The sequence below is a fragment of the Sander lucioperca genome, chromosome 22 (assembly GCF_008315115.2).
Source record: "Sander lucioperca isolate FBNREF2018 chromosome 22, SLUC_FBN_1.2, whole genome shotgun sequence".
Classification (NCBI taxonomy): Eukaryota; Metazoa; Chordata; class Actinopteri; order Perciformes; family Percidae; genus Sander; species Sander lucioperca.
Window position 1 is genome coordinate 8,879,604 of NC_050194.1, and position 26,133 is coordinate 8,905,736.

Below are 26,133 nucleotides of genomic sequence, written 5' to 3' on the forward strand. Positions count from 1 at the left end.
TGAGCTCTCTGTTTTAGCTACAGAGTGAGGCATCACACTTCTGTTCCATCTTTGTTGGGAGTCGCACATGCGCAGTAGCTAGATAAGGACTACCAGCAGAGTATGAGGGCGTGCCACGCCCGCAGCTAGGCGAGCATTATAACGTGTGTTACAAAGTTATAATGTTCGTCTCTGAAGTAAAGGCTGGACTACAATAGAGCTGTTTGGAGCAGTTTGTGAACAATGTTTTCTGTTGGAGATGGTAAGTCCCTTTGGGGTGGACTTTGGGCTTTTTCACTTAAACCTATAACATGCACATAAATATATATATATATAACACAATAAAGGATAGAGGAAAAGCCAAAAATCATAATATGAGCACTTTAAAGAAATGCCAATAAACCAGAGCACGTTTTTCTTCCATCCCGGAATGCTGTGTGCACTAGCCAGACCCTCCTCCGCAGCGCTGTGGGGGAGGGTCTGGCAATGTGAGACTATTGTGTTACTTATGGATGGAATTATAGTAAAAGAAAATGAATCCCCTTTTGTACTGGGGATCCCCTGGAACACCCTCAAGGACCCCTGGGTGGATATTGGTTATCAGCGGCGTTTTCTAAAATGAGTTCCTCCGTTTGCTTTCAGAGGTTTGAGCATTCAGCCAAACTGCGGCGGAAGATCACGACTTACGTCTCCTTCCCGTTGGAGCTGGACATGACCCCCTTCATGGCCTCCAGGTGGGCACAAACTCCAAACATGTCTTCATATCTGTTCAGAGCGCTTTATCTGTTCACACACCCCTGTACAATCTGTTTGTATTTGTTCACATCCATACTGAATGTATGACTGTAGAATAATAAGGATACAGGAATTAAAAGAAGGATGAGGAGCATAAAAGACACTTTGCTGGAACAGTTGTTGCTGTCGTGACTGTGTTTATTCTGCTGTGTGTTTCAGTAAAGAGAGCAGGATGAATGGGCAGTACCAGCAGACCGTGGACCCCTTCAACAATGACAACAAGTAAGTGAGCAGTAAAGCAGCCTTCCCATCACTACAGGACATGTACATCACCAGGGTCATCAGGAGGACCTCCAACATCACTAAAGACAGTACACACCCACAATACAGTCTCTTCACACTACTGCCCTCAGGAAGGCGCTACAGGAGTGTGAAAGCACAAGCACAAGACTCACAAACAGCTTCTGTCCACAGGCCATCAGACTCCTGAATAGGGCTGCCCGATTATGGGAAAAAATATAATCACGATTATTCCGGTCAATATTGAAATCACGATAATTTAACACGATTACTCGTTGACTTCTGGAAAGATGTTGCAATTTTTGAACTTAAAAAAACAGTGGAAAAAGTTAAATAAATCAACAGTAAAAAAAACCCCACATATAACTATGAACTTTACCTTAATACTTTTCCAATTTAAACTTAATTTTTTCATTCAGAACACAAGGGAAAATAACAGTTTACTTGCAAAACGTAATGAGCTAAATAATAGTTTTTCTCGATTATTCTGTTTTTGTGATCATTGGGAGCCAAAATCATAATCACGATTAAATTTTGATTAATTGCACAGCCCTACTCCTGAACACTGCAATATTCTGAACCCACACACACTCCATCGTCCCCTCCTAAACCCCCTGGACTCACACCACATACAGAGCTGTCCACACACTGGAGGGGGGGGCGATCACGGAAGGCTTAGTATCATGTGGACGCGCCGACAGTTTTGTTGCCATTACTTAAGCCTGGTTCACACGGGACGATTTTAAAATTGCCGGCCGATTTTCCAATCCTGAGAGACCCCACACACGGCGATAAAAAAATCACGGGTCTAACAGTTTTGGTCGTACAGTGTGTGATGCGCAGTACGCGGCAAAATCAACACATCACACACGCGTGACTTCAGAGTAAACAATCATGGTGGACGAAGAGGATGCAGTGGCGATAGTTTGTAGTTTGTTTTTAACCGAAAAAAACGTTATCAAAAGAAAATGCGATGGTCAAAGAAGTGGAGACAACGCGAGCATGGACTATACTTGCTATACTTATCTCCGACGTCCACCGGGCTTTCTGGTGCGCCATGCCGCCGGCTGTTTTGATTTTGTTTCCCGGTGCTTTCCTCGCCGCCTCGTCACCTCGCTTTCTGATTGGCTACACGCCACAGTCCACAGGCTGCGTGCTCGTTTGTCCCCGGGGGACACCACACACGAGGAGAAATCGGGCCAAATAAATCCAACATGTTGGATATCCCCGATTTGAGATCGGAGCGGTCCCGACGTCCTTCCGAGCAGACGAGAACAGTCTTAACACACCACACACAGCAGGAATATCTGATCAGATTATTTTACGATAATCGGAGTTCCTTAAGATTGTCGGAAGGGGTGAATCGGGGCTAAAATCGGCCTAATTATCCTGCCGTGTGAACCAGGCTTTAGACTTCCTCATGGGTGCCACAGAAACTACACAGTATAGCTTTAAATGACTATTTCATATAGAAATCTTAATTTAAAAAATAGAACTGGGTAGCATCCCACGCGTATCGGCACAAAGCGGCCTTCTTCAGGGTGTAGCCCTCAAGACAAGTTTCCCCCTTTTTAGTAGACATCACGATTACAAACACCTGACAAATGGAAACACAGCCAGGGATCTCAAAGGTGACAAATGCAACGTATAACCACCAGATGGCTCTACAAAATATATAGAAGAACAATAAAATAAGAAAAAATGGAGAGAAAAAAACAGAGCATATACGTGAGAACAACTACAAAAAAGGACTGTAATCCTAAAATATTTAAACTTTTTGCTGTCCTCCCGCGACAGAATTTACGACCGGATGTTACGTGGCTCCCCCACCCAAGGATCTGGACAACTGGAAGCTAATAATTTTGGTGCAACAACACCTGGAATAGTATGATCAGAGCTTGAAATCACAAGAAGCTACATGCATTACTAGAATAATTGGTAACACTTTACTTGAAGGTATCTACATAAGAGTGACATACTCTTATGTAGATACCTTCAAGTAGACGCTGTCATGACACCCTGAACCCTAACCATAACCCTAACCATAACTTGTCATGACAAAAACCGAATGACTCTTACTAAAAGAAGCGTTATGTCATAAACGTCAATGACTTGTTTGTAATGTTTATGACACGCTCATGACAGTGTCATGTCACTCTTATGTAGATACCTTCAAGTAAAGTGTAACCAAAGAATTTAATAAAAATGGACACAAAATCCTTTTGATTTTATATATTTTATTATTATAGCATATTATATATGCCAAGTTCCATTTGAAATGCATGTACCTTCTCCTGCTATAATACATGTGCAGAGATGTTCCTTAGTGCTGCACATAGGTTTTTATAATGTCACACAGGTGAACTGCAGAAACACCATGATGTTGATCTTAACTGTCTGTTCTGTAAGATAAAGGATTTTTTTAGTTTTTTTTCCCAAGTTTTTTTTCCAGGTGTATCAGTTGTTTGTAGTTGCAGTATGGCTGTGCAATTCATCAAATGTTTATCGCAATACAATTTCTCGGCCTCTAACGATCACAAAAACAACGTAATCGAGAGACTTGATTATTTTGCACAAAAATAAAAAAAATAATGGCTGAAGTCAGATTTTCCGAGGTCAAAGTCGGAAACACGGGCGTGACGTCATTCCCAGCTCCGGCTTCCGAGTTCCGAGGTAAAATGGAACGCACTAGTAAGCCTCTTCTTTTTTTGTCTCTTCCTGTCCGTTTTCAGGTACAGTCTATTTGCAGTAGTGAACCACCAGGGGACACTAGAGAGCGGACATTACACAACCTTCATCCGCCAGCACAAGGACCAGTGGTTCAAATGTGATGATGCCATCATCACCAAGGCCAGCATCAAGGATGTCCTGGATAGTGAAGGGTGAGCCGGTCGCAGCACTTTGCCTTATTGGGGATTTTCGAATAAATGAAAAAAAAAAGCTGTTCCTTTTTATTAGATTTGCTGCAATGTGACCTCCTGGTACTTTGATCTCCCCAGGTACCTTTTGTTTTATCACAAACAGTTCCTGGAGTACGAGTAGTTTCCCTCCACCAGCAGGAGGAGACGACGGATGATGCAAGGATGAGTTGCATGGGAAAAGGTAACCAGAGTGATGAGAGAGGCATGGGAACGTAAACGCAAGCCCGCCTGAGTCGCTCTGTAGTCGCAGCTCTCACTCTTAACATGGAACCACCCCTTACTCCATACTAATCTAGTTCCACTCGCACGACATTCAAAAAAAAAAGTGTTTAGGAACCAAACAAAATGCGAGGAATTATGGGGAGATTTGTATGGGCCTTGATGGGCTATTGTACAAAATGTTGTTCACTTGAATTCAAAGGGTAAAAGCAGCTGTGATCATCTGCTGTACTGCAAAATCAGCGTGTACTTGAGTTCAGGCAATAGACGTATAGCGCCGTATCCCCGCCTTGTTCCACTTTCATTTTTTTTTAGATACAGACAGATGGGCAGAAGGTTGTTTTTTTTTTTTGTTTTTTTTGCTAAATGCTTTCATTTACCCGGGAGAAGGTTTACTTAATCACAAATGCTGTTCTTCACCGTGTTTCATGTTCGCACAGCTGCATTTAATAGCACCTGAACGTGAAAATATGTGGAGTCGCAGCCTTCCATAGGGATTCGAGGCTCTGCTTTAAAGAAGAATTTCTTCTTCTTTTTTTCATTCGCTTGACCTAATCCGCAACTTCCTGGACACAAGCACACTTATCTGACACACCCACACTCCTCGAAATGACCAAATATTTCATCAAGGATGGAAGTTGTCTTATTATACTTTTTTTTTTTTTTTTTTTTTTTTTCAGAATGCAAAAAAAGCAGAGGGGGAAAAAAATGAACTTTGTATAGAGAGACAGTTAATTCCATGTATTACTCGTGAGTTTGTAGTCAGTCATATACTTATAGGAAACATTGTCTTTTTAAGCCCCTGACACACCAACCCGACGGCTGACCGTCGGCTCCCCGAGGTCCAAAAAGTGCCTCAGTACACATCGAAGCGACGCCGACTCGAGCGTGTAATACGTCTCCATAACAGCAGGCGGCGATAATCTGTATTGCCGCCCCAAAAATGAAAACCGGCAGCTGATTGGACGAACACGTCACGTGGGTCTTGTTTCTCCGGAAATTCAAAGCCAGACTTTCATGGCAGCTTGTTTAGAATACGATCTCATATTTTACTAAAATAGTTCACCGAAACGTGTTTCTGAAAACATTTTAAGCGAGAAATAGACCATGCAGTTGCTGAATCTGTCTTCATTTCAGATCGACAAAGGTCAGTTTAAAAGATTTACGTCAGATTTTGAGAGGCTTAGTCACGCTCTTCCCGCTCGTCATTTCCGGGTTAGCACTCTACCAATCAGATGGGTCATTTGAGTCCGACGCAACAAGTCAGGTCGGCCTAAATGAAGGCTGACGGCCGCTCCGACGGACGACGGCACGGAAAACAACGAACAGACTCGAGTCACCGACCTCGCCAGACTGTCAGACGGCCGATTATCGTCTTGGTGTGTCACTGCCTTAACAACTAGTACGCAAAGGATCTGTTGTTTTCTGCCTATCACGCTGCTTCCAACAGTCCCGGGGGAAATAAGTGACACCGTGAATATTATATTTTTATACATGCTGTAATTAAAACGTCTGTTTACGGTTTAGCATTCTCCCTAAACTCTCACATTGTTCGCCTGCGTCACTTTGTGCCGTCAATCATGTCTTGTTTTTTCTTTGTACACACAAAAGCAAAAAATAGTGCCGATAACAGTCACAGCAAGGTGACACTTCATTCGAAGGGGTGTGCATAAGACTGACGTGACACCGTCATAACCATGACATGACAGCTGTCATGAACACGGAGTCTTTTGAATGTTCACGACTGCTGTCATTAACTGTCATTCGCTACATCATGACACTTTTAACGCTAAGTAAGCATTGTTTGAGATGTTTGCGTTACGACAACTTGACATCAACCATGACGACAATCTCTGTGTTATGTCAACTTGACATTAAACCAAGACAATGACAGTAATGACTGTTTATTGTAATGTCAACACGTAAAGCTAAATAGTTTCTCAGGCCCTGTTTACACGAATACGCTCGCGGGTGAAAACAACAAAATATTTTATCAGATGTGCCTTTCGTTTAGACGGCGACGGCATTTTTGGGGCTTAAAAAAACGCAAAAAAAAGCGAAACCACCCTTCAGAGTGGAAATCTTAAAAACGCTCCACCGTCGTGTTCCCGTCTAAGGGGTAAAAACGCACTGTGCGTGTGCGTGTGTGTGTGTGAGTGCATTGTTTGAAGCAATAACTCCACCTCCTCGTCTGTCCAGACAAAATTGTCAGCTTTTGTTGTTCGCTTCGCGCTACTAGGGAGAGGGAGAGAGGAGGAGGAGAGGGAGACAAGTAGAAGGAAGGTTCTACGCAGGCGCGCGGACTTGGTGGATCGCATTTCACACACTTTTGCGTCACCATATGCACGCAGATTTCCCTCCCCCCCCATAACGCTCGTCTAAACGCGGAATAAAAAGTGAGAACGCAACGCCACTTTTGCGTTTTCTCTTCAAATCGTTTCCGTCTAAACATAGCCTTAAACTTTAATAATTAGGCCCGCCGTGACATATTTACGACGGGTTATGTTGTCTTGGTTTAATGTCAAGTTGACATCACGCAGAGATTGTTGTCATGGTTCAATGTCAAGTTGTCATAAGACAAACATCTCAAACAATGCTAACTTTGCATTGAAAGTGTTCAAAATCTAACGACTCCCTTCATGTACACGACAGGCGTCATGTCATAGTTATGACGGTGTCTTACACACACCCCTTCAAATACAGTGTTACCCAGTCATCAAACTGCCGCTATGGCGGCTTTATTTTTATTTTCTTTATTTTTCTTGTTTAATTTGACAACATGTTGGCGCTACAGAGGCATATTCTTCATGTTCAAGATACGTTGTCGCCATGCTGTTTCAGGTAAATGGCAACAGAAAAAAGAAATGAAACAAAGGAGTATGTATAATGGGTCCGAAGCTCGATCCTGCAGTGTTAACCGTCGGCCGCATGTTGCTCTAATTCGGTGTGTGTGTGCGTGTGCGTGTGCGTGTGTGTGCGTGTGCGCACGTGTATGTGCCCGAGGAAGGGGAAGGGAAAAAAAGCTCAGTGTAGATGTGTTTGTATAAAATGTTATTTCGCGTAAAGGGAGAAAAACATAAAGTGCGTATGTGTTCCCGTTTGTATGCACGTGTGTCGTGCGTATGTACCGTATGTACGTGTACTGAATCAGTACTTGCATTCAGCATGCCGTCTGAGCTGGGCATCACAGTTTGATAGGATTTTTTTTTTTTCCACATGTTGATGATGTATGTAAAAGTATATGTGTACAGTTTGTATGTAAGAGACAAATGGTGAAACCTCAAAGTGGATTTTCTTCTTCTATATCGCTGGATCCGGACACGGGGCTCGTAATCAGAAGAAAACGTTGAACTTGACCCGGCCAATCATTCCTCTCACACACACACACGTAACTGCTGCAAGAACTGGACACAGTGATGGAAAAATACACTCAAATAAAGAAAATCTATATCTGTTAACATGTTTGTGCCTCTTATTTGTTGCCCTTGATCATTTAATGAGATTTTGTTTTGTAAATGTACATTATTATTTTTAGTTTTTTTTAGATTCTTTTTTTGGGCTTTTCCGCCTTTAATGGATAGGACAGCTAGGCAGTCCCTCCAGGATTTCACAGCCTTTTTTTGAGATTGTTGCGGCCCAAAATGACTGATTTTGCGGGAGCTTTTGTAAAAAAAATTGCGATAAAAGTTGCGATGTCTTTTGTCTGTTTGTTGCAATGAAGTTGCAGGAGACAGTGAAAGTTGCAAAAAAAAGTTGAGATTTATTTTTTTTTGTATAGTTCTTTAAAATTAAAAAAGGAAACTTGTTTCGGGGAGAAGTTTTCCTAGTAACTTTACCAAAAAGACTCAGGATGCTGCAAATGCTGGTATAATATGAAAATGGCTGGTGGATTTAAAGACAAAAAAATAATAATTTATTGAATTAATCAAATTTGAACATATGTGTCAGTGGCTTGTTGATCTTTACATTGTTAGTTAATTTCCTATCCTGGCCTGGGACACACATTCATACCGTTTGATTAAGTACTTATTGGACTTTAACTTATCATTGCACTTACAATAACGAGCATAGCTGTCCTCAATGTAGGTCATCATGTCGTCTCATCCCTGGTTTTTCCTGCATCCACCGTGTGTGTGTGTGTGTGTGTGTGTGTGTGTGTGTGTGTGTGTGTGTGTGCGTGTGTGTGCGCGTGCGTGCGTGCGTGCGTGCGTGCGTGCGTGTCAGTCGCGGGGGGAACTGAGCAGCAGTCCCGCCCGCTGCAGACAGCCGACAGGATTGATAGAGCAGCCGCTGACTTTATAGTGAAAAAATCGTTACAGCGTACATTGATGTTAAAATGCATACAGGTTGGCAGGACGGTCTGAAATGCTTTCGCTGTACATTTTGTTGGTAAATGTGAGATGTTCGAGTCTCGTCTTCATATCGGAAACCAGCTCTCTCTCACTCCCGCTTGGTCATTGGCTCTCAGAGTCACACTTAACTGACGTAAAGTCTGGCACGTGGGACTGCTGGGATTGGTTGAAGTCGCGGGAAACTCCGGTTATTGGTCAGATTTGCAGAAAAGTTGCGGTGATTGGTCAAAATTGCGAGTCGCACCAAAGTCACGGTGATTGGTTGAATTTGCGCGATCGCGACATCGCGAAATCCTGGAGGGACTGGCTAGGTGAGAAAGGAGAGAGCGAGAGAGAGAGAGGGGAAAGACATGCAGGAAATCGTCACAGGTCGGACTCTAACCCTGGACCTCTGCGTCGAGGCATAAACCTCTATGTTTATGCGCGCCTGCTCTAACCACTGAGCCAACCCGGCCATGTAAATGAAAATTATTTACTAATATTTAATGGAATATTGCTGTTTATCTATTATCTAGAATTGAACTGTGACTGCAGACGCCCTTTAAAAATGGATGATGATTTGAACACTTTTGAACAGCTTCTCTACAGATGTTTTTGATATCAATGATGATTTTTATTTTTTTTATTATTGGTACAAAGTAAGTACAAGAAGATTCTGAATCATAATACAAACAATCACCCCACAAATATATACTTCACAGTTCACAAAATTGACATACATACACTGTACCCATGTTGTCAGTACTTGCACACAGAGGAATCGGTAGAACTTGAACATTTCTCCCAGTGGTTGTATGAAAACACACACATGACTGATTATTGTCAGGAAAACTAGAGCTGCAAAGATTAATCAATAAGTTGTCAGCCAACTAATTAATCGGTTTGAGTCTCTTTTTATGTGAAAAAGGCCGAAATTATCAAATTCCAGCTTCTTAAATGTGAATATTTTCAAGTTTCTTCACTCCTCTGTGATGGTAAACAGAATATTTTTGAGTTGTGTGTTACTTAGGCTTTGGAAACCACTGATTGACTTTTTTTAAAACCATTTTCTGACATTTTATAGACCAAACAACTAATCCAAATAATCGACAGATTAGTTTACGATTAAAATAATCGTTAGTTGCAGCCCTAAGGAGAACTGATTGTTACTGTAGTTGGCAGATTATAAATTCTCCACCGCTGATACCTGCACTAGACTACCCCAAGTAATATGTGTTGTGTGGTTCACTTGTTTTGGTTGAAAAGTAATCTGGAGAGCAGGAGTCATGAACTTAGACATGCAAGTCGTGTCTATAGGTTACTGAAATGATGTCTTATGGGAATGTGAGCGGACATGCCAAGATGGTGGTTGGCAATCGAATGCAGTTGAGTTATCGTGGAACTCGTGTTGTTGACCATAACCTGTAGTTTTTCACCATTGAGCTCTTAGTCGGTCCTTGTTGCAGCCGTTTGGCTTGTTGAATCATTGGCAGTCAGTGAGAGAGAGAGCTGTTCAGCCCAGTGAAGCAGTGATTTCACCCACTTTCTCTTCATTTTCTTTTCATTGTTCACCTCTATCTTGTCTTCCACAATGAAAGGATCATGGGCTGAAAAGCAAAATGTAACAGTGCCAGTCGAAACTTTTCTCAGTGTTTGTATGACAAGATCATTATGAGATTCACAGTGTCATGTGAATAGTTAGCTAATTTATTTTGTCCCTTGATGTTTCTATTTGTTTCACTATGTTTTTTTTATGTTTTACAAGAGCAGACGCATAATTATGAATCCCATTTACTTTCGTTGGTAAGATCCGCCCTACGTAGCATTCAAGCGCTAGGATTGGCCAGGCTTCAATGCTCGTGTGAGGTACCGGAACCCAATTTGTTCAGGTCCTGTCCCCTGACTAAAGGGCTATCCTGACCATAACCATTCAAAGTCAATGCCTAACCTCAACCAATCAAGCTGCTACGCAGGGCGGGTCTTGCCAAGAAACCAAGTGGGATTTACAGTAATGCAGACCAGACACACATGCATGCCAGTGGTAGTCAGCTAGTAACTGTAGTTACTAGTCAACTGCAGTTGAGGCAATGTGAAGCAAAGAATCAGTCAATGGGTGCATTCCAATACCTATACTCCCATACTATTTAGTATGTCAATACATAGTATGTCAAATGCAGAATGCCAAAAATACCAGGATGTCCTACTGCATCCAGTCACATTTTGCAGTATGCAAGCCAGCATGTTTTTCTGGCTATTCTTACCCACAATCCTCAGCATATATGAGCAAGAGGGTCAAAGTTCAAGACGCAATGTTATAATGAAGTAGTATGTCCAAATTGTGTAACATACATACATGTACATACTTTGTAAGGGCAGCTACAGAAATATACTAAAAGTAAGAAGAAAAAATATACGATATGGAACGCAGCAAATTATCAGTTCTTTGCTGTCCAATTGGTGTGTCAAGGCCCTAACATTGGTGTCTTCCAAGCCCCCAAAAACCTCGTAAGAGGTCCCTGGACACATATGTTCCCTACGATATTAATAAGTCAACTCATTGCCCTATTTTCAGTTATACTCTTTAAGTATGCATTTTTTTACTGCCCTGCGGCACAAACATTTCATCTGCATGCCTTCATCGGGGAGTAAAACGTGTTTTTTCACGTTGAATATGAATGAACCAGACAACAGCTTTTGAAATATGTCTATTAGTAAGATGTCCTCTGCTTGAGAGAAGCTTTTTTGATACTACTTCATGCTGACGAATTCCCACTGTTGCTGCTTGTTGAGAGGTTGATGGGGGGTCGTAGATGAGCGTGCAACCCTTTCAACACCTTTTTTTCAGTTTCACAATCTAAACACACTGCGGTGATGTTATTCCACAGTCTGATTAAAAAATCTAATACGCTGACAATCTTCGGTTACACTTTACTTGAAGGTATCTACATAAGAGTGACATGACACTGTCATGAACGTGTCATGAACATTATAAACAAGTCATAAACGTTTATGACATAACGCTTCTCTTAGTAAGGGCCATTTGGTTTTAGTTAGGGTTAGAGTTAGGGTTAGGGTTCATGTGTTCATGACAGTGTCATGTCACTCTTATGTAGATACCTTCAAGTAAAGTGTTACCCAATCTTCTCCTATGACCTGGGGACACATTTGGACATTCCAGTTGTCCCGTGGGACAGCCAAATGAGCCTCATCCAACTGCCGCCTCCTCCAGCACCTCCAGTCCAGAGTTGTGTAGGTTCTCCTCAGCCCAGACAGGCCCTCTATGGAGGACAGGCTGCTGGTAGAATGAGAAGGGTGCTCTCAGTGGCCTGTCGTTGCCCTGGCCGAGTGCTTTCAGATCAGGGAAACAGTGGACACATACGCAGGTCTCAGTAGGAATGGAGTCGTATGATGGCTCATGGTCTCTGGTGCGGTTTAAATTTGTTACATAATCTGTGGAAAGATGGATTAGAGGGTAGTGGGCACACATTGGAGAAAAATGCCATGAAATATTTAAACTGCAATTTAGAAACACAAGTTTTGAAATACAAGTAAATAATAAAAAAAAAAAAGGTTTGTCTGAAGAAGAATGGCTACACTGTCTAAACTACTCAGTGTGTTTACATGCACAGCAGTAACCGGGGCATGTTCTTACCCCGGTTAAGTGAATAACCGGGTTATGCCAGTTTTTTCCCTGAATACATGAGCAGGGAAGAATGGGAAGAATGACAGGAGTGACTCTACCTCCGGTACAGCAGGTGGTGCTCGGCCAACGTACAACTGGTCAGAATAGGGCTTTTTCTTCAGGTTGACTTTTGTCAAAATCACAACAAATGAAAAAATGTGTCTCCTCGTCCGTCTATAAATGGGTCTTCTTGATAGTACTTGCCATGACGAAGTCCTCAGTGGGTTTAAAGGTTTAAAGCTTGTGTTGTTGCGTTTTTTTAGCTGTTGCTTCCAACTGCTCTCTTGTATTTCTGAGTCAAAAACCTCTGCAGCGGAGTGGGGAAGTTATAACCTACAGAGCATGCGAGCTTACCCCGGTTAAGATGTATACATGCACAAATACCTCGGTTACCAAAGGACTTACCTAGGTCTGTTAACCGGGGTATGGCAACTCCGATTTTAGCCGGGGTAAGGTGTTTACATGGCATTTGAGAAACTGGGGTATTGCCTTAACCCAAATATAATCAGGTTTTTAAACTGCATGTAAACGCACTGATTGATTGCCCTGATTGTAGCCTTTGAGATGTATCCATACCGCACTAACCTTTGGACCTCTGCCCCGGCCGACCAACCTCCTGGCCCTGCTGGACCACACTCTCCTTGTTGTGGTTAGCCTCCTTGGATCCTGGTTTGGAGGTTTTGGCCCTTGCTCTCCTCAGTAAGACTGCCAATGCTAGAGACAGGCTAGAGAACAGCAGCAGCGTGCACAGGGCCAGCAGGGAGTACAACAGGATAGTGGAGTCTTCCAGGGCTATCAGCCCTGAGATCCCTCTGGAATTTGGCACGTGTGCGGTAACTTCAACCAGGAGCTTTTTGGTAGTCACAGGAGGTGTCGGAGCTCGGGGGGTAGATGGGAAGGATAACTCTGAAAGACCATCAAGACAAAACTGTATGGTGACAAGCATTTTTGGGGCACTTTATTCCTTTATGGGCAGCTGATAGTAAAGAAATGACAGGGAATGAATGGAGAAAGACATGAGGAGTGCCATGCAACAAAGGTCCCTGGCCAAATGAAAATGACTCATGGTCAGTACCCTTACCAATGTACAACCAACAAGCATCTATCTCTGCAAAGAAGTAAGCATCCTCTACGCAAACCAAATACCATTCTGCTCCATTGTACAGGAGTAGTGGCTTTTCTAGCAGTGGTGTAGTCTACGTGATACGCAGGTATACGCAGTATACCCACTAAGAAAGTTCTAGGATTTCCATATACCCACTTAAAAATGCCCAATGACGCACAACAACATACTTTCCATTATAGTTTTGATATATTTTGATTTGTCATGTGTGTTTTACTTTCTTCACATAGGCTAAATAAAGGTATTCCCACCGTAAATTGGTGCATAAAAGTGTATCTGAATACAGGAAATGAAGTCGTTGATGCTCAAAACTTCGCTGGGGGAGGACACACAGACCCCCCACTATGATATGCCCCCCCCACTACAATACATTAGACTACACCACTTTTTCTAGCTATAGCTTATGTATTTGGGTGAGCTTGTTAGCTAGCTGCTCACCTTCCGAAAAGTCAAATCTGGATCAACGGAAGTACATTTCTAGCTTCCGCTCTCTGTGTGTTGCCGTTCTCAAAATCCCTTCGCTACGGGAAACAACGACGACAAAGCTACACGCTGAAAATGGCATGTTTTGAAGGAAGTTTGGATTGTGCAATAAGGCAGGCCTTCTTTCAGGGAATGATGGTAAAGATTTACACAGAATAAGTTTACGGCATTTCCTCTCTAACTGGGACGTTTTAGGACCGACTGGTGGGATTGCTGTGGACGAAGTACACATGGCGATATACAGGTAAGAGCAAATGACGTTTAACCATGTCTCCAGCTAATTGAAATAGCTCACGTATTGTGTGAACAGTCAACTTCAATTAATATTGTATGTGGTGTTTTCTTTAGTGGGGTGCAAACGTTCCACCAAAACAAGTTCCCTTTTTAGAAACTATTTTGCAGAGCCACCGTTGCTCCGTCCGGAGCTTAGCGCCGTTCAAGACGATTGGGATTGGTTTAAAGAAATGCAAAACAACCCAGAGCATTTTTTTTCTCTTATCCCAGAATGTATGTGTGGTGTAGCCAGACCTTACTCTACAGCGCTGTGGTCAGGTAATGCGAGACTACTGCAATTGGTATTCATTTGTAGTTAGTTTGAGTTTGAGTTCCGTCTTGACCTCAACTCGTGCTTTGAAAACTTGGTCCACTGAGGCCTAACTCAACATGAATGCCTCCAGAAAACAGAGATAGTAAATAATTGAAGCTGTAGTCCAGGCCAGCGGGGTCATTACTCACTCTGGCAGTGCTGGGAGCATTCTGCTGGATGACTGCCACAAATCTTACTGCACTTCACACATATCTTCAGCAGCGCATCATAGTAGTGGCCAAGCAGTGCTTTACAACGTGCAGACTCTAAGGAAGTAGAAGGAGATATAATAAACTGAATGTACTTCTGCCCTGTCCATATAGCATTTAAATATATATTTATTGTTCTAAAAAATGAATTCTGGTCATTTCCAATGCTAATTAACTGTTCTTTTGCTGTTACTGGTGAACCAGCTGGAAATAATCCCTCCAAAACAGGTTACGTCCGTATCTCGTTTATTTAAAGTGCTCAAATTATGCTTTTTGGCTTTTCCTCTTTCCTTTATTGTGTCATATATCTTTTTTTGTGCACGTTATAGGTTTACAAAGTGAAAAAGCCCAAAGTCCACCCCAAAGGGACTTACCATCTCCAACAGAAAACACTGTTCACAAACTGCTCCAAACAGCTCTATTGTAGTCCAGCCTTTACTTCCGTGACAAACATGCGTCACTTTGTAACACATTATAATGCTCGCCTAGCTGCTAGCGTGGCACGCCCTCATACTCTGCAACTGACTAGCTAGCAGTACTTACTGCACATGTGCAACTCCCAACAAAGATGGAACAGAAGTGAGATGTCTCACTCTGTAGCTAAAACAGAGAGCTCAACACACAGGGTGAAAAGAGGAGCTGCAGCAATGTGCAGTACAACAAAAATATGGTGTTTTCTGAAAATTAAACCACATAAACCTATTCTGGTACAACCTCTAAATACAATTAGCTATGAACCTGAAAATGAGCATAATATGAGCACTTTAAGACATCTTTGATAGCCGGGGCAACAAGTATTTCAAGCTAGATTTAAAACAGTTTTTATTTTTATTTTAAAGAAAGTAAGTGGGGGGAAAAAAAAATGACAAAATCAAACTGAACTGCATTTGTCTCCCTCAAATGTTGCCTCTGGTCCAACTGGTAACTACTGTGCCTGCCTTCAGGACAGCCAGGGCAATTCAAAACAGCTAGAGAATTGTTTAGTTCACTATTTACTAGGGGTGGAACGGTACACTGAAGTCACGGTTCGGTTCATACCTCGGTTCAGGCATCACGGTTCGGTACAATGGAGGGAAAAGCATAAAATGCAAAAATGCAGAAGGCAATTTTTTTATTGTGCATGTCTCAGGCTGTACCACCTAGTGTCATCCAATCTGTCCCCTGAGCTAGCTGCAACAGCCTGAAGCGTATAAAGTAAGATGTAAACAGTAAACAATAAGTAGGCTACCCCACATCATCTCCAGACTCCATCTGGAACTTGTAAACAAAATAAGACAATCAGCTAGTAGTGTGATATGGGAGACAAGCCCTGCTCTCATATGTGAATGCACAGAGCAGGGGTGTTAAAAGAGCAGCTTCGGTTACACAGAGCAGTTGGCGAATTGTGGCGTTAGCTTCACACGCTAACAGCGGAGCTAACAGCAAACAGCGAAGCTAACAGCTAACGGCGGAGCTAACAGCTAACGGCGGAGCTAACAACGGAGCAAACAGCGAAGCAAATGGGCCTGGAAGCCATTTGTGGTCGAGGCGAGAAGGGATACAGCTACAGTACATCCGTGTTTGGTTGTATATGGAAGGGACTAGTTTGCTTCGTGTGGACTCACTGGACCGACTCGACATGTAGGCGGAGCTTGGGAGCTTCAGAGTATGCTCAAAGAATTTCTAATATGGGAAGAAGTTCCACTCTCTCGTTACTTCCGGCTTCTGAACTGGTTGCAGTTCCACCAGAGTTCCATATAGGGGGCGCTCACAGGCCAGTGCAGAATGAATGGGACTCTATGGAGCTATAACTCTCAAAATCCACTTTTCTCAGGATATAATTTTTTGTCTAGTAATTTGAATGTTGCATTTGAAAGGGGAGGCTAAGAAAATACACACTGCTGGGTGTTAAAAGTGGCTTTTTTGTTCTAAAAAGCCTTTTAAAATGTCAATGACGTCATACACATATACGGCCAGAGATACTGCTTTACGGCAAGCTCTGAGTCACTTCCTTTGTTCTCTCGAAGCATCGACAACACAGCTGACAGGTTAGGCTCTCCCTGTCAATACACTAGAAAGAGGTTTGCTAATGTTTTAAAGACCACGCCGAAATATTCACTCTGACATTCTGGTTCTGCTTCGGATGCCGTCAAGCGGGATCGCCGATCGTAATCAGTCCTTCACTGACCAATCAGCATTCATTAGCAGAATGCTAGCGTGTTATGGGCAACAACGACTCAACCTGTAACAAATCGAAAGGGCATAAGTACTCGTTCATTCAACTTTTGACCTATAATCCATGTTGAACTTGCAAAAACTACAATCAAATCTGAGATTTCTCAACGACAATCAGGCGAAAGAGACAAATTTAGCCGTCTAGCTCCATAGGGTCCCATTCATTTTGCACTGGACCGTGATCACCTCCAGTGGAACTCTGGTGGAACTGCAACCAAAGTAGGTACAATGGGGCTTAATAGGGAGTGGAACGGCTTTCCGTAGACGGGCTTTGGTATGCTTCAGAGCTAAGGCGGGGCTACAGATTAGGTATCCCTAAGAAACGCATATGTAACAGTAATTCCACATTACATTAATTCATTTGCACGCAAGTTTTATTTATTTATATACCGTGTATTCTCCGTGTAAATTCATGTACCAAACCGAGACGCCCGTACCGTTTCGGTTCAATACGAATACATGTACCGTTCCACCCCTAGTATTTACCCAGAGGTGGAAGAAGTATTCAGATCCTTTAGTTAAAGTACTAATACCACACTGTCAAAATAATCCATTACAAGTAAAATTCCTGCATTGAAAATGTTAACTATATGTTAAGTCAGGAAAATGTTAAAAAAAAGTATTAAAAGTAAAAGTACACAATGCAAAAAAATCCTCACATTTTAGAAACTGGAAACGATCCAAACAGTTCTGTCACTCAACTGAGTGTTGAATCGGCTAATCTTTTTCAGCTGGACTTGTAGGTCTATATATTGTTGGGTGGCTTAATTTATAATAAAATATTGTATTTTATAAACTACATGTGTTTTGTGTGCAAAAATCTTAATTTGTAAAGTAACTAGTAACTAAACCTGTCAGATGAATGTAGTGGAGTAAAAAGTACAATATTTCTCTCTGAAATGTAGCGTAAGAAAGTGGCATGAAAAGAAAAGATTCTCAAGTAGTACAAGTACCTGAAATGTGTCCTTAAGTACAGTACTTGAGTAAAGGTACTTGAACCCAGGTTGTATCAATGGTCAAAGCCTACAGAGTGCCATAATAAAAGGGTACATTTTGGTATTTTTCAACCTGGACCCTATTCTCCCATGCATCGGCGTGTAAGTGATTAATGAGGAATACAGACATCTTTGAAATTGGTCCAGTATTGAGTGAGAAAGCTGTGTGTGCACCGTCCATTGCCATCCACTAGAAGTGCTGTTTCTGTCAGTGACAGGCTCAGGTTGTTATTTTACAACATTCAAACATTATGGAAAGGAACCCTACAGAGATAGAGTAAAATCATTTTTGTTTAACCAGAAACAGCCCTGAAATCGCCAAACCCACCAGACTCCATGTAAATAAACACTACTTTTAGCGTGTATAGAGCCAGCATATTTCCACATGTAAATGGGTAAATTAAGGGTTTATTTAAACAAATCTCAAAGTCTTGAGTGTTGAAACAATGGAAAGACAAACTAAGACAGATTTTGATTATTTGGACTTTGTGTCGACTTTGAATGAAATGTGTTTTTACGATGATTAAACTACTGTTTATTGCAATGGAGTCTGGTGGGTTAGAGTGCGGATCGGCCGCATTTTTCTGTCCGAGCCCGGCCCGCGTCTGACAGAGCAGTAACCGAGCCCGACACTGTTAAAATCTAATTTTTTTCTCATACTAATGACACATACGTTTGTTTGTGTGGAAAGCCCACTTTTATCAAGCAACTGTAGGAAGGCATTCAGAAATGTCAACAGATGAGCGCATCAGCGCACACGGGGAAACAAGCGCACGTTAACACAGGCGCGCACCTACATAATAAGCTTTTTAAAATTTTAAATGTTCAATGCCTTATCGCTGATGTAACCAAGCCCGACCTGAACCCGAACATCATTTCTAAATATCTGTCCGAACCCGGCCCGGCCCGTCGGGTAGGCCTACCATCGGGAAACAAAGTGTTCCCATCAGTCACTTAGACACAAAAACATGAGAGAATAGGTTGAAAAATATGGAAGTTACTCTTTAAATGTGAGGAAAATGTTCCTGGCACAACCATGGCTGTATGTATTCCTGAACCTCTGACCTGTGTGTGTGTGTGTGTGTGTGGGTGTGTGGGTGTGTGTGTGTGTGTGTGTGTGTGTGTGTGTGTGTGTGTGTGTGTGTGTGTGTGTGTGTGTGTGTATGTGTGTGTATGTGTATACTCACCACAGTAACTGGTGCATTTGGGGATGATATGTGATTGCTTGCATTGTATTTGACAACCAATACATTTTTTGAGCAAAGCATCCCAGTACTGACCCCCATGGCAGCTTGCACCCATCAGGCCTGATGACCCTCACACTGACAAACACAAAGGACAACACGGACATACATAGAAAGATAAGTAAAGGGGAAATAGCAGTCGGCAGTGATGTTCATCTTGTTGATCTAACAATATTGATGTCCTAATGTTGTGAAATCTTAGTTCAGTGAATTTGTAGGCTACTGTCTTAACTGTGTTTTTATACTGCAGTGTTCTTAAATGTAATATTCTCTTACATTTTGTTCACAAAGTAGGCTATAGGCTAGGGTATTACATTTCGTTTACAAAGGTCTTAAATTATTTGTCATTTCGATTAAATACCATAACGCCGTAAATAAGTGTGTGTGTGTGTGTGTGTGTGTGTGTGTGCGCGTGCTTGTTTAACTATATTCGTGGGGTCCAAAAACCGGGAGTTCATTATACTTGAGGGGTCCCGACAGCTTTGTGGGGCCAAAATGCTGGACCCCACAACTTTAAAGGGCTGTTTGAGGGTTAAGACGTGGTTTTAGGATTAGGGTTAGAATTAGGTTATGGTTAGGGTAAGGGTTAAGGTTAAGCATTTAGTTGTGATGGGTAAGGGGCTAGGGAATGCATTATGTCAATGACGGGTCCCCACAAAGATAGTGTCACAAACCTGTGTGTGTGTGTGTGTGTGTGTGTGTGTGTGTGTGTGTGTGTGTGTGTGTGTGTGTGTGTGTGAGTGAGAGAGAGAGAGAGAGAGAGACTTTACAATTTAATCAATCAGTTGTGTCAGCAAAGAAAACGTCTAGCACCGTGCTACTAACGAGCTAACGTTAGCTCGTCGGCTAGAATGGGCAAGTGTCTGTCTGATATGAAGGTCTGGCCAGGGATGCGGACAAGTTAGCGGACGAGGCTAGCTGAGGGCAACGGGGCCGAGGTTAGCACAACAAGCGGGTAGGCGTGCGAGTCAGTGAAGTGCTAATGAAACGGCGGAGCTGGAAGAACCGCCTGCAGGTTCCTGAACAGCTAGCAACGGAGAGATATGGAAGACGACGGTGTCGGCGGTGCTCCACCTTTTGTAAGGTATGTGTTGAAAACGCATCCAACATGCTAACGCACATTTGACGGCACACACTTGACAGTTTCTATATCAGAAATACTTTCTTTCAACCAAATTTTAAAATAACGTGGATGGTTCCATACAACGCTCTTCACAAGTTAAATAAATTATCAGTTCACAAGCCTACTTTCATTTAATTTGGGTGTTTTATTCAATTGTATAGCATGTAAAGAAAATTTGATAATAGAACGTTGAAAAACGTAGGGAAAAAGGTGACAAAAACTTGGAAAACAGTGACAAAAAACATTGTTAAAAGTGACAAAAACGTCAGAAAAAGTTAAAAAAATATGGGAAAGCTTAAAAGAACGTAAAAAAAATAAATAATAAAAAACGCAGAAAAATATTGACAGAAACGTCGACAAAAGTTTTGAAAAAGACGACCAAAACGTTCGAACATTTTGACCCAGAAAAACAAGAAGTCGCATGGTCGACGGGGAAGACAAGATAAGATAAGACAGACTTTGGGGGCTTTCACACCTACCTCACTTGGTCCGGACTTTCGGACTTTTAAGTTTGAGCCGAACCAAAATTACAGGTGTGAAACCTCCCCCGGACCACGGTCCTGACCAAGCGGCCGAAATTTGGTCCGACCAAATGAGATGGTCTCGGTCCGGTTCGTTTATAGTGTGAAAGCATTTTTTGGACGGTTCGGACTTTCTGACCAAACACAGGAAGCTCTGGCAGGCTATCTTATATATGTGTTATAAGACCGGGGAACAACTCTCAGTGCTTACTTTGTAACCTACGTGAGAGAGAGTGTGCAGACAGCTGTCGGCTATCAGAGCAGAATATAAATCCGCAGTCGACTTGTTAAGTGGTAGGCCTCGTAAATGTGCAGTGTAGGTTTCCGTTTGTCTCTCAATAAATGCTCCAGAAAGAAAGTCCCCGTGTCTTGCTTCTCAACATCACAACAAAACAAAAAGAGCCGCGGCAGTAGAGGAGAGCAGCAGTCAGCTGAAAAAACTCCGACACAGAGAGAGGAGACGAGAGGACGGGGAAGCCCGTCTACAGACCAATCAATTAGAAGTATCTGGAGACGGCAGGACGTAGTTTTGTCACGTATACATCTTTAGTGCACTTGCATAACTGCAGTGTGAAAACAAGACTTACCGGATCAAATGTATACAATGTTACAAAAAGCTAAACCTTGGTTCGGACTTTACGGTGTGAACGCCCCCTAAATTAATCCCGCACCGGGTATCTCGTAACAGCCTTTAGACGCAAAAAGCACAACGGGATGAAATAATCCCTGAAGCAATTGGCATTTACATTGGCATATTATATTAAATTATATATTATCTTATCTAGCCAGGGTGGAACTAATTGTAACACCTCATAATGCGCACGTTTTATTTTTTATTATTCTATTTATTTTGTATTTTTAGTTTCAAAATAAGAGCTCTTCATGCAACAAATACTTAATTTATGTTATTAGAGTACAGACGCACCTTACAAAGCTATTGTGAATTATATGATGGTTGAGTATTAATGTTTTATTAAATTCAGGCAACGTTACCTGGTAAATAATTATTTTCTCAGGCTTAAAATCCACACCAATTTTCCATTATATGGCGGTGAAGTCGGCATTAAATGTCATCTTAGGTGGTTTTAAAAAGGTCTTGAAAAGTCTCAAATGTCTCTTGAAGAATCCTGGGGGAACCCTGCAGAATATTCTCTGTTTCCTTACTGGGACACTTGATGGAATTGAGCCATTTTTAAGGTTATCAATTTCAGCTGTGCTTTTCCTACTATGACAAGTCAACATGTCTGTTGTGTTAATATTAGAGATGGTCTGATACAATTTTTTGCTTACCGATACCGATTCTGATACCTGAACTGGTGTATCGGTCGATACCGAGTACCAATCCGATACCAGTGTGTCATATATTTTATTATCTTTTAACAATTACTATCCCATGTACTGAATGCACCTTGCACAACCTTGCACAATAGGTTTATCTACATCCTATCATTACTAGTGAAACAGTTGTACATTTTATTTTCCAAATTGTATATATTTTAAATATTCATCGTGTAGTATTCTATTATTATTTCATGTATATTGTTTCCTATTATTTAATGTATACTCTGTATGTGTGCTGTGTGTCTGATATTTTGCTGCTGCAACACCGTTATTTCCCACTTTTTTTGGGATCAATAAAAAAAATCCCTCTAAAATCTATCTATCCCTGTATGGATGTGATATTATTTCTATCTTTGTTGTCAGTCTGGCTCAGGTTAAACTCTTTGTGAAACATGAACAATGAATGCCACAGAACTTTCTTTTATTATGCAATTTGACAGTCAGTTATAACGGAAAAAGAACATAAATAAACTACTTTAACGTAGATTTTCTTTAGGGCTTTATTACGTGGTATCTGATCGGTGCATAAATTTACCGATACCGTTACCAGCGTTTTAGGCAGTATCGGAGCCAATACCGACACTGGTAACGGTATCGGAACATCTCTAGTCAATATACCTATATTGACCCAGCAGACATTTTGACATTTGAATATATATGACAGTTTTCAGAGTTTTACCAGGGTTACTGTATATTTTGAAAGTATTTATTATGTCACAGAACCTGCTGAGAGTCAATCTTGTGTTTTGGGTGTTATCTTACTGTCGTATGTCTGTGATGTGTCAGTGTTTTTGTACAGTGTTTTTCTCTCTGCTGCAGCTGCTGATTTATCCCCTTTAAATACTTTCTTCTGCTACTTAATTACTTACTATACTATATAAACAAGTCCCATGTCTTTTTAGCCTGTTTGCTGAATGCTACACATTTGTTTCTTCCCACAGAAAAGAAAAGGAATGTCAGATTTTACTGAGATGATGTGATAATCATTAGTTAAATGGCAGGAGTTGTCGATATATATATATATATATATATATATATATATATATATATATATATATATATATATATATATATATTATATATCACAGCATTGGTTTAACTGTGTAAGATATATAGGAAGCAAGTGTGAACTGTACTAATGCAGTATAGTCGGTCTGCACTAGGGTTGCATGATATTGACAAAATATGATATTGCGATATCTATTAATTTTGATATTTTTAAACATGTAAAATTACAAACGTTACGGGAAAACGCATCACAATAGATTCATAACAAATTAAGTAATTTTTCTTACAACACAAGCTTTATTTCAACTGACGGTCATATTGGACTGGTACAACATGAATAAATAAATAAATAAGGACCATGTCTACAGAACAGGACATGTTTCACTGGTTGGACAGTATAAAATATATAAATAAATAAAGAGAACAGGACATGTTTTACTGGTTGTACAGTATAAAATATATAAATAAAGAGAACAGGACATAACTTTTCTTTCGCTTCCCTGATTCGTTTTGTTTTGTTGTCTGTATCTATTTCTTCACTTACACTGTCACTCTGTTGAAATATGCAGACACGTGGTACGCTCCATAAGGTTTGTCACGTAGTGACCCCGTGCGCTGACGTGCACTAACATGTGCAAGTGGCACGATAACTGGCCAATGAAACATGATCATTATAGTGTTTCAAGAGGGCTCTAAATCAAACACAACTAAGCCACACAGCCAACAGACGGGACGCAGCGCTCCACAAAATAAACTAAATATTGCATACTTACCGCGACACTTTCAATATAATATTGCGCATCGTGATATCGCGATAACGATATTGAGTCGATGTATCATGCACCCCTAGTCTGCAATATAGCACCAGTGAAACCCTGTGTTTTGATAGACACTGGGACTGTGGAAGGTCTTTTTCTGCCTTTGCTTTCGAGACTATTTTTAGAGCACGCCTTGCAAAGCATGCACAAAGGGCCCAGTGATTGAAAGATTAGGGGGCCATCAGCAACATGCCAGGCCTCCAAACTTCCATCCTTTCAGAAATCATGTCTTTATTTCGCAACCACAGTCCTCTTCGCTCCGTTGAGCACTGAGTCAGTGGACTGTGAAAAGACACACGGTTTAACCCTCCTCCGCCCTCCACTGCTGTGTACTACAGTGTATTTGTCACACCCTGATAATCAGCACTCAGTGTCTTACTCACGCCCCTTTCAGATTCCATGTAAAGTTAGTACAACGTGTATTTATCACAAACACATACTTGATGTTTGTCAATATTAAAACAAAAGTGCTTATTTCCATACAAACCAAAATCATTACTTACTGTAGAGTATCTATTTCTGTGCTTCGTTATTGAGTTTAGCTGTTGCTCTTTTTACCATTTATCCTTTTTTCGTGTGTGTGTGTGTGTGTGTGTGTGTGTGTGTGTACGTGCACAAATGTAATTGGAGACAGGACTGCGTTCACAGCGAAGTGAAGACGTTTCTGGTGATCAGAGAGCTCGCTATGAGCTACAGAGCAGCCACGTATAGTATAGTAGAAAGTGTGGCAACGCTGGCTGAAGTTGAGGGTTCAGATTTTACCTGGACCACAAATAGTGACATCCCCCCCCCCCCAAAAAAAAAGAAAAAAAAAAATACTGAAAACACAACATTCAGTTTGCTGATGTGACCCAGTATGGGTTGAAAGCGATTAGGGCTGGGTAGCACCAATGATTTCACGAATTAATTCCGATTCCCAAGGTCCCGATTCAGTTACATTTCCCATTCAATATTAAACAGGTCAGGGAAATTTCAGTTACAGTGCCAATTTTTGTTGCATATAAGAGATTCTAAGAGAACTTATGCTGTCAATGTTTACATTACGAATTGAAATCCAGTCACCACGTCCATGGTGAAAATGCATACATTAAAAGATGGATTTTGTGATTTTATTAATCAATATCAGATCACTCAAACAAAGAAACCGTGACCTAAATACGTTGTTAAGAGCGGCCGCTCACCTGGCAAGATGAAGACGTGGTGGTGGGCTCCTCGGTTTGAAGACGAGAGTGAGATGGGCTTGTGTTTCAGCAATGGAAGCTCATTTGGGTACAGGCTTTCTGCCTGACCTGGGGGACTTCCCCCTGTGTACACACACACACACACACACACACACACACACACACACACACGCACACACACACATCAAAGTTAGACCAATGCCAGTGCCTTTTAAAAAGTCCCCCATGTACTTTTGTGTTTCAAAACATTGAATCACAGCAGATGTTCAGTAATTAGGACGTTCTGACAATAATCAACAGAAAATGTACTAAACGGTCAATTTTAAAAACTTATTTCTACCAGTGGACATAAATATCTACAAAAATATATTAAGTTCTGGCACGTTTCATGGGCCCTTGTGAGTTAAATAGGAGTTTCAGGTCCTGCCACGAATCTGTATTGTACTTTGACTTGGCACCTCCAGAACATTACCAGTGTTGAGCTGGTTCATTTTTTACCCTAGAAACAGTAACAAAAATAGATTTATCTCATGGTCCACTTACTTGTTTTCCCTGAAGCTTTTAGACAGTTCTGGCCTTCCTTGGAAGATGGAGTTTCCTTAATTGTCATGAATTAGTTTAGTTGTTAACTGACAACAGTTGAAATAATGTAAAAAAAAAAAAAAAAAAAGTCTTTAAAACCATCATTTTTGTATTGAAGCCATTCCTGTGTAGCCTGGTCCTACTAGACTCTGGTACATTCCATTAGTACAGAGAGTCTGGCCACTCTCCATTGACAAGTGTTAACTTTCTTGAAGGTGGGTACTCTGTTGAAGTTTAAAACTATTGGATCTGCCCAGAGCCACTCTGGATCTGCCATAACCAATCGCTAACGTTTGGTCGTGACATCGGCTTAGCATCGCTAGCGTTCGCCTTAGCCAACTCCTTCACCACTAACGGAGCGAGCTGGGAAATCTAACTTTTCCCGAACCCCGCGGGGAGGAGGGCCACAACATCATGGCCACCAACAAAACTCAGCAAAGATTGTTCTTGCTCGGGCTTTAATTTCTGGATATTCGGCAGCGTTGCCACAACGGACCGCATCTTTCTTCACCGCCATTACGGAACTACAACTCAAACT

General features: G+C 41.5%; 2 protein-coding genes across 4 annotated transcripts in view; one reads left to right on the plus strand and one right to left on the minus strand.

Moving 5' to 3' along the window:
- The window catches only part of usp22 (ubiquitin specific peptidase 22), a 45,956-nt gene extending 38,344 nt beyond the window's left edge, over positions 1 to 7,612 (plus strand). For 2 of the 3 annotated variants that reach the window (XM_031295345.2, XM_031295347.2), the window contains 4 exons: positions 622 to 713; positions 934 to 996; positions 3,747 to 3,896; positions 4,014 to 4,988. In XM_031295345.2, the coding sequence (XP_031151205.1) occupies positions 622 to 713; positions 934 to 996; positions 3,747 to 3,896; positions 4,014 to 4,056 (348 nt within the window). In that variant the 3' untranslated portion in view covers positions 4,057 to 4,988. Of the gene's footprint in view, positions 1 to 621; positions 714 to 933; positions 997 to 3,746; positions 3,897 to 4,013; positions 4,989 to 7,491 lie in introns of those variants that run through there. The other variant, XR_004896327.1, reaches the window with a different exon arrangement.
- A 3,469-nt stretch (positions 7,613 to 11,081) lies between these two features.
- Positions 11,082 to 25,636, minus strand: LOC116046886 (tumor necrosis factor receptor superfamily member 13B). The gene is made up of 7 exons (XM_031295358.2): positions 25,557 to 25,636; positions 25,014 to 25,129; positions 18,965 to 19,099; positions 14,509 to 14,625; positions 12,753 to 13,073; positions 11,626 to 11,935; positions 11,082 to 11,400 (listed from the first exon to the last, which is right to left on the minus strand). The coding sequence occupies exons 3-6, from the start codon at positions 19,077 to 19,079 to the stop codon at positions 11,691 to 11,693; spliced, it is 798 nt and encodes a 265-aa protein (XP_031151218.1). The 5' UTR covers positions 19,080 to 19,099; positions 25,014 to 25,129; positions 25,557 to 25,636; the 3' UTR covers positions 11,082 to 11,400; positions 11,626 to 11,690.
- Positions 25,637 to 26,133: the final 497 nt, after the last annotated feature.